The sequence below is a fragment of the Otolemur garnettii genome, unplaced genomic scaffold (genome assembly GCF_000181295.1).
Source record: "Otolemur garnettii isolate 467f Iridium unplaced genomic scaffold, OtoGar3 scaffold00101, whole genome shotgun sequence".
Taxonomy (NCBI): Eukaryota; Metazoa; Chordata; class Mammalia; order Primates; family Galagidae; genus Otolemur; species Otolemur garnettii.
Genome location: NW_003852496.1, coordinates 1,616,097 through 1,625,076, shown reverse-complemented (window position 1 = coordinate 1,625,076; position 8,980 = coordinate 1,616,097). Strand labels below are relative to the sequence as shown.

General features: G+C 49.4%; 1 protein-coding gene across 2 annotated transcripts in view; it reads right to left on the bottom strand.

Moving 5' to 3' along the window:
* MCM2 (minichromosome maintenance complex component 2) overlaps window positions 1–8,980 on the bottom strand; it is a 26,111-nt gene that overhangs the window by 1,916 nt on the left and 15,215 nt on the right. For both annotated transcript variants that reach the window (XM_023516953.1, XM_012809239.2), the window contains exons 9-13: window positions 7,458–7,551; window positions 6,266–6,516; window positions 5,998–6,124; window positions 5,371–5,483; window positions 4,273–4,521 (exon numbers count right to left, since the gene is read on the bottom strand). In XM_023516953.1, the coding sequence (XP_023372721.1) occupies window positions 4,273–4,521; window positions 5,371–5,483; window positions 5,998–6,124; window positions 6,266–6,516; window positions 7,458–7,551 (834 nt within the window). The remainder of the gene's footprint in view (window positions 1–4,272; window positions 4,522–5,370; window positions 5,484–5,997; window positions 6,125–6,265; window positions 6,517–7,457; window positions 7,552–8,980) is intronic.

The window sequence follows — 8,980 nt, the reverse complement described above, 5'->3', positions numbered from 1 at the left end:
TCAGAATGTCGCCTGCACAGAAGCACAGCGTCAGAATGTCGCCTGCACAGAAGCACAGCGTCAGTCCTCCTCGGGCAGGACGGTAAAAAAGACAGGAGTGCTGCCCTCAGACACCAGACCAAGGAGCCCATCCAGCAGTGCGCAAGTTCTCAACTGAGCAGTCCAGGAACTCACACTTCCCGTCCTCCCCTGGACAGGACACAGAATGCCTGTGGCTTGTCACTGTTGAGCCTGCACAACAGGCTCTGCTGCAACCAGCTGCCTTCACTGCATCTCAGAACCTGTTACCCTGTGACCAGCACTGGTTACTATCACATGCTCAATTGTAAAAATTCCAGTAAAATATAAGTGAAAAAAAAAAAAAAAGTACTTGTTTCTATGAAATCTAATGCCCTGAAAAGCCTTGGCAAAGTTAAAAAGCAAAATCAAGAGCTGCTGTCCCAGCCATGAGCATGGTATGTTCTTCCATTTGTTAGTATCTTCTGCTATTTCTTTTCTTAGGGGTATAGTTTTCTTTATAAAGTTTCTTCACCTCTTTTGTGACATGCGTTTCTAGGTATTTCAGTTTCTTTGGCGCTACCGAGAAGGGTATTATGTCCTTGATTTCCATCTTATTTTGGCTGTTATTGGTACATACAAAGGCTACTGATTTGTGGACATTGATTTATATCCTGAGATATTACTTTATTTTTTGATCACTTCCAGAAGTCTTGTGGTTGAGCCTTGGGGTTCTCTAAGTATAAGATGGTATCATCGGCGAAGAGGGAGAGGTTCACTTCCTCTGCCCCCATTTGGATGCAGGCCTATACTTCCCAAAGCAACCTACAGATTCAATGCTATTGCTATTAAAACATCAACATCATACTTTCAAAACTTGGAAAAAATAATTCTTCGTTTTGTATGGAACCAAAAAAAACCTATGTAGTCGAGAAAATTCTTAGTAATTAAAAACAAAGCCAGGGCATCAGCCCACCAGATTTTAGGCTATACTACAAGGCCCACAGTGATCAAAACATCAGGGTATTGGCACAAAAATAGAGACAGTGACATTTGGAACCGAAGAGAAAACCAGGAGATGAACCAAACATCTTGTAGCCGTCTAATCTTTGCTAAACCAAACAAGAACATACACTGAGGGAAGGAAATCCTATTCAGTAAATGGTGCTGGGAGAACTGGATTTTGTCAGGATCTGCTTCTGACACCACTTGTCAGGGCCCAGGACTGGCCAGATCTCGGGACCGGCTTAGGCAGGTTCTGGACACGAACCCCTAAGCTACCTTGCTCAGGAAGTTTCTCTTAGGTGCCTGAGGGCTATCTACTTTAGCTGGAGAGAGAGAGAGAGAGAGAGAGAGAGAGAGTCTTAGAGAGAGTAAAGCAGTGTTCTTAGCATGGATAGATCTTAGTCTTTGGCAGAGCTTGGTAATCTTCAGCAGAGAGACGCCGTGCTGGCATTCTGCAGGCAGGAGAGGAGAGTCAGAGTAAGTGTGTTCGTGACAGAATGCACATGCTCCTGACTGCCTTCTCCTCTAGCCTAATATAAGGCTGATCTCATGCCTCTCAACACCACAGGTGTAGAGACTGCCAATGCACCAATGCTCTCTTCTCGCGAGCTCTCTCATGCTTGTTAGAACTAAATCTCTCTCCATGCCCTTTTCACCAAGGTGTTCCATTACAGGTATTTCCTATAATTCTCACTCCTCCCAGCCATAAGCTATATGGGCTGCTACAGGATTTCCACATGTAAAAGACTAAAACTGGACCTGCACCTTTCTCCACTCACAAAAGTGGATTCAAGATGGATAAAAGACCTAAATCTAAGACATGAAACAATTAAAATCCTCAAAGAAAGTGTGGGGAAAACATTGGAAGCTATCGGCCTGGGGAAAGACTTTATGAGGAAGACTTCTATGGCAATCACAACAACAACAAAAATAAACAAATGGAACTTAATAAAACTGAAAAGGTTCTGTCTAGCTAAGGCAACAACAACCAAAGCAAACAGACAACCTACACATTGGGAAAGGATATTTGCATATTTTGATTCAGACAAAAGCTTGATAACTAGGATCTTCAGAGAACTCAAATTAATAAAACATAAAAAGAGCCAACAATCCCTTAGATTCACTGGGCAAGAGAGATGAATAGAACCTTCTTTAAAGAAGACAGACATGGCTCAGCGCCCATAGCACAGTGGTTACGGTGCCAGCCACATACACTGAAGTTGGTGGGTTCAAACCTGGCCCAGGCCAGCTAAACAATGACAACTGCAACAAAAAATAGCTAGGTGTTGTGGCGGGCGCCTGTAGTCCCAACTACTTGGGAGGATGAGGCAAGAGAATCCCTTAAGGCCAAGAGTTTGAGGTTGCTATGAACTGTGATGCCTTAGCACTCTACCAAGAGACTATGTCTCAAAAAAAAAAAAAAAAAAAAAAAGAGGAATGGTTAACATATGAAAAATTGCTCATTGTCCCTATTATTAGAGAAATGCAAATTGAAACTACCCTGAGATATCACCTAACCCCAGTGAGAATGGCCCACATCACAAAGTCTCAAAACTGAAGATGCTGGCGTGGATGTGGAGAGAAGGGAACACTTTTACATTGCTGGTGGGACTGCAAACTAATACAACCTTTTTGGAAGGCAGTATGGAGAAGCCTCAAAGAACTCAAGCCAGACCTCCCATTTGATTCTGCAATCCCATTACTGGGCATCTATCCAGAAGAAAAAAAATCCTTTTACCCAGGGACACTTGCACTAGACTATTTATTGCAGCTCAATTTACAATCACCAAACTGTGGAAAGAGCCTAAATGCCCACCAACCCAGGAATGGATTAACAAGCTGTGGTATATGTACACCATGGAATACTATTCAGCCACTAAAAAAGATGGAGACTTTACATCTTTTGTATTAACCTGGGTGAATGTGGAACACATTCGTCTTAGTAAAGCATCACAAGAATGGACAAAGAAGAATCCTATGTCCTGAGTTCTGATTTGAGGACAATTAAGGCCGCAGTAGATGATGGGGGCTGGGGGATGGGGAGAGCTGAGAAAGGGAAGGAGAGCAGGGTGGGGTGGAAGGGGTGTGGTTCACCTTTTGGGGGCGGGACACAATTACAATAGGGTCCTTATCTAACAAAATCAGTGTAACCTGGTTCTGTGTACCCTCAATGAATTCTAAACAATAAACAAAGAAAAAAAGAGTTGCTGTCTTGATTAGGTATACATGAGACAGAAAAAGAATAAGGATTCCGCACCCACTGGCTTGTAAGCTGCCCCTAAATTTTTGTTCCACTATGAGTGAACCAAAAACTAGTTTAGACCTCATGTTCACTTGGGTGGGATTGGTGCAGTCAATGACACTCAGTGGCCAGCAACCAGAAGACCCTAGTCTTACACCAAGAGTCAGATGAATACACATTTAAGTGTCATCTAAAACAAAATGGTTAAGGTATGCTAATATAAAAAAAAAATTTTTTTTTTTGAGACTAAGTCTATATTGTCTCAGCCAGAGTGCAGTGGTGTCCTCCTAGCTCACTGTAACCTCAACCTCCTGGGCTCAGATGATCCCCTTGCCTCAGCCTCCCAAGTAGCTGAGACTATAGGTGCCCACCGCAACCCTTGGCTAGTTTTTCTATTTTCAGTAGAGATGAGGGGTCTCACTTTTGCTTAGGCTGGTCTTGAACTCTTGCACTCAAATGATCCACCTTTCCCAAGTAACTGGACTGCAGGCACTAGCTAGCACACCACTACCCCAGCTAGTTTTTCTATTTTTGGTAGGGGACAGGTCCTCTTTCTTGCTCAGGCTAGTCTCAAACTCCTGGCCTCAAGTGATCCTCCTGCCTCAGCCTCCCAGAGCACTGGATTATAGGTGTGAGGCAGCATCATCATTTATTTATTTATTTATGAGACAGAACCTCAAGCTATTGCCCTGGGTAGAGTGCCATGGCATCACAGCTCACAGTGACCTTCAACTTCTGGGCTCAAGCAATTCTCTTGCCTTAGCCTCCGGAGTAGCTGGGTCTACAGGCGCCCACCACAACTCCCAGCTACTTTTTGGTTGTAGTTGTCATTGTTTGGCAGGTCCAGGACGGATTTGAACCCACCGGCTCTGGTGTATGTGGCCGGCACCTTAGCCGCTTGAGCTACAGGCACCAAGCCAGCAGCGTCATTTAAATGCCTTCCTGCCCCCCTGCCTTTTAGACTGTCACCTCTCTGCAGCTTTCTCTTCCTGCCCTCTCCTCCCTCCAGGCTCCACCCCATCTCTCACCATGGACTCTTTCCGCAGGTCACTGTACATCTTGGCCACCTTGTCCTGGTCCATCTGGTTGAGCTTTGGGTGGACCTTCTCCTTGGCATAGATGATGTACTTCTTCAGGACCTCCTGTGGCAGGGGTTCCACGCCATACGTGTTGGGCATGGCAGGCTCTGTGGCGCTGCCATTGGGCAGCCTCTCCTCCTTGTTGCTGGGATGGTGTCGGACGTGGCTGCCGACCACAAAGCGGGCCAGCATCTCATCCTAAGACACGAGAGGGCACGTCATTGACACTGCCAGGAGGAAGCCGGCTAACTGGAAGGAAGGAGAAGCTGCACACACAGCCTAGGAGACTGACCAACCCTCTCCACGGACTGACAGGCTATGTACTAGGCAGTCTGGGTGCCAGGGGCATACTGGTAAAGGCGACAGAGATCTCATGAAGCTCACCTCTGTGAGGGGAGAGAAGACAAATGCAGCCTTAAATATTAATCATGGAAAGTAATGTGCTCAGAAGAAAAGCAGGGAGATGGACCAAGGAGATGCCTCCAGCTGAGACTGTTGAACAAAGCCTCTCCCTGCAGGGAACATGAGAGCTGAGATGGTCACAGGACAGTCGGGGAGGACAGCATGCCAGGAGGAGGAAGGGACATGTGAAGCCCCGAGCCTGGCCTTTCTGAGGGAGAAAGCAGGCAGGTACAGCAAGGAAAGGAGCAAGGAAGAGGAATGTGCAGAGAGGCCAGGGATGGCCCCAGGGGAGGGCCGTGGATTTTATTCTGATGACAGCAGAAAGCCACGAGCAGGTCAAGGACGTGCGCATGGGACCTGTGCCTCCAACTGGAGGACGGTCTACACAGCATGGGCACCAGGAGGCCAGCTCAGATGAGGGCAGTGCTTTAGTCAGGGACAGATGCAGGCGGGAGGGTGGGCTCGGGAGCAGGGCTGATAGGACACGGTGGTGACTAGACACTGTGCTGGTGGGGGCTGGGGAGGCAGAGAGAAATGAGGACAACTTCCAGACACAAGGAGACTGAAGACAGGCTGAACAACAGGCTGCGGCCTGCACTGCGTCCCTTCCCTGTGCGTGGCACACTGCATGGAGCCCTGGAGTACCTGGACTGGGTCCACGGTGTCCCTCACCACACACAGAATGTCAAAGCGAGAGATGATGGGCTCTGTGAGGTCCACGTTCTCCGAGAAGGTCAATGAGGGATCGTAGCGCCCTCCTGAAACACAGAGCACCCTCTCCGTCAAGGTGCATGTCCCATTCTTAGCCTCTCCACCTGGGCTGCTTCCATGGCAGAAGGGGAGGAGACCACGGCAGGGACACTCAGCTGCTGACCCTCTGGACAAGAGACAGCAAAGAGCACTCCCCTCCCCAACACCTGAAACAGCCTAACTTAGACACCAAGTTTGACTACTTCTCCCAGAGGAAAAGCCAGAACGTGGGGAGTGACAGGGTCCCTGTGCCCCAGCCCAGAGGCGGCACTGAGCTCCTCCCTGTCTTCTGAGAAAGTCCACAGGTGTTCTGACAACACAGCTCAACAGAAACCCGAGGGGTCTCAAGCCCACCTTCTGCTTTTCCCTACTACAGCAAGTGTGGAAGAGGGGACTCTCTGGGGCCCAGCGATGTCCTTGGGACAGCACCTGAGAAGCACCGTGACCTTCTGACCCAGGCAGGAGAAACCCTCTGGGTCTCACGTCCCACCCCGAGCCCCTCAGCTGCGGTGCCTGGTATACCTATGGGGTTGGCAGCAGCGATGACAGTGCAGCGGGCCTGCAGGGAGGTGACAATGCCGGCCTTGGAGATGGAGATGCTTTGTTGCTCCATGGCCTCGTGGATGCTGGTTCTGTCCTGGTCGTTCATCTGTGAGAGATTCCAATGCCCAGCCCTTAGCAGAGTCCTTGCCTCCACCACACTTGTCTTAATGGAGGTCAACACTCTCCATCAACACTCTTGCCCTGACACCCTGGAGCCAGTCAGGCTACGTGGTGTCCAGGGACCCACCTTGTCAAATTCATCGATGAGACACACTCCTCGGTCAGCCAGCACCAGAGCCCCGGCCTCCAAGGTCCACTCCCTGCTGACAGGATGCCGCTGGACATAGGCTGTGAGGCCCACGGCCGACGCCCCCTGGCCAGTGGTGAAGATGGCTCGGCTGGACACCTTCTCAACATACTTGAGGAACTGAGACTTTGCTGTGCCAGGGTCTCCACACAGGAGCACGTTGATGTCACCCCGCACCCTGTGCTTACCACCTGGAGCAGACAGGGTGAAGGTGGGGCAGGGGGAAAGAAAGGGCAGTGAGGGAAAAGGGAACAGCTGGCACCCCCACCGCTCCTCCAACCTGCTCATTACGAATGGCCAGCATGCAGCCTCCTTAGAAAGGGAAGTGGCGCTGTGACAACCCGCTGTGGGCACTGACCCTAAACTCCTGCACAGGTGCACGGGAGGCTCACACGATGTCATTTATGAGTGCAAGAAACCGGAAACGATCTAACATTCTCCAAACAAAGGGATCAATAAACTCTGTGCTATGCAGGGTGCAACAGTCACTTCTAAGAACAAACTCACCCTGCAGGCACTAACATGAAAAGATGCCAGGGACTTGGGACCCAGCAGAGCTCTGCTGACCACCACATGCACACACAGTGCACACGGACAGGACAGCAGTGCTTGTAAACATCAACACACCACAGAACTGTGTTTGCTGCACAAGTCTATGCAGTCGGCCACACAGAGACCCAGGCCCCTGCGCGCCAGCCTGCAGACCAGGACGGGAAAGGGAGCCCAATGGTGACATGCCTCCCTGTCTGTGACTTCTGCCATTTTACTAAAACATAATATAAAATACATACTCAGGTATTATTCTTTTGTAGCTAAAATTTAGTTTTTAAAAAGACAGAACGTTTAAAAAATAAAACCAAAGGCAAATATGCTCAAATCACAAAAGCAGGCAGCTGTTGCACAAAGAGCAGACACTGGTCACCTGGCAGTCCAAGGCCAGGATGCCTGACCGTGGGCCACCCTCTCCCCCGATGAAAGAGCCACCAGTCTGGTCATCTTTTAACTTGCTCTTTCTCCCCAGCACCTAGGCTTTAAAAACACTACCTGCCCATCACCGGAATGCCAGCTCCCCAAAGAGCAAACTGCCAAAATCTCTGCAGAGGAAAGGTGGCCCCTAACTGTGGCCACTCACCCGGGTTTTTGGGCTCCCCTCCAAAGAGCGCCAGAGCCAAGCCTCTCTTGATGTCTTCATGCCCGTAGATGGAAGGGGCGATACTGGCAAAGATCTTAAAAAAGGGAGAGAGACCAGTAAGAACAGGAACTGGCAAGCACAGAACAGGGATCCCACATCCTCGAGCCTCAGGAAACAGGACCACCCGGGTTCGAAAACGCCCCTGTATGGCTGCTGCAACTCCACCAGGCCCGGGCACCAAGTCTTGCCCTGACTTGGGGCCTCTTCATTAGCTGGCCCTTCCTAAGAACCACAGAATTTTAGAGTTTAAAAGAACCTTACTCTGACCCCTTACTTTTGTTCTATTTTGGAAAGGTCTTTCTCAAAAGTACAGACCAAGAACAGACATGAGACGAGAACCAGGTCTGTGAGGCAGCACCCGTGTGGACCACACACAGGAGGCCTGTCATGATGCTGCCTTACTCGAGCCTCAGTTTCCCATGTGGAAAAGAAGAGATGACAATAGCCAATTCAAGGAAGGGTGGGTGCTCAATGAGGAAGCTCACTGATCCTAGCCCACGGCAGGGTTAGGATCAGGATCACAGGTATGGCTCAAATGGGAAACGGTCCACCAGGAAACTGGTGGGTCACTGGAACATTTCTCCAGTTCAGTGTGTTTGTGGGACAGGAGAAAGAGAGGGTGAGCAACACTGGAGCAAAATCTGCATTAATTTTAAAGACAAAACCAGAGATAAGGCAGGAATTTGTGTAAGAGACTGCTTTCCCCTTGGGCCTGAAGCCCCACCCTGACTGCTCTCACCCTCCCAGCCCACACCTGCACCCGCAGGCTCCACAGCAGGTGAGTTAGCACCAGGGCAGAGGGCAGATACCTCTGCACTGTCCTTCCTGCACAGCCAGATGCACACAGGTTTAGAGCGGCCTCTAAATACTGCTTTCCACGGAAAGGAAATAATCCTTCCCACAGGGCTTTTTGGAGAAGTGGCCAATGCCAGGTCTGGGGCAGGACAAAAAGAGCCTACGATACCTTCTACCAGGAAGCGCTCAGAGGTAATAAGGCCACGTCAGCAGGACTCCAGAGCTGACAAGAACAGGTGCACAGTGCTCAGAGGTGACAACACCCACGTCAACAGGACTCAGGAGCTGACAAGAACAGGTGCACACCGGCAAAGAATGGGACACTGAGCACTGTAAGGACTACCCCTGCAGGGCTGAAACTCAACCACCGTTAAATCTCTTCATCTGTAATGCCACTCAGTGGCCACCCCAGAAGGATAGGGAGAACCAAGTCCTCACTTTGAACGATTGTTAGAGAGGAAATAAATGAACATTTATCTGCCTGTTCTACCGGAGCGCCACCTGAGAGCGCTGGGAGTAAACAATACCCAAAGAGAGATTCTTCTTTATGGAAAGTTCCCAACAAATAAGAGGTTTAGAATCAAAAGCTCCTCATTTTGCAAGCCCTAGTGAATGAATGGATTCAGCCAATGACCATCAACAGCTGCCTTCTTTTTTTTTTTTTTTTT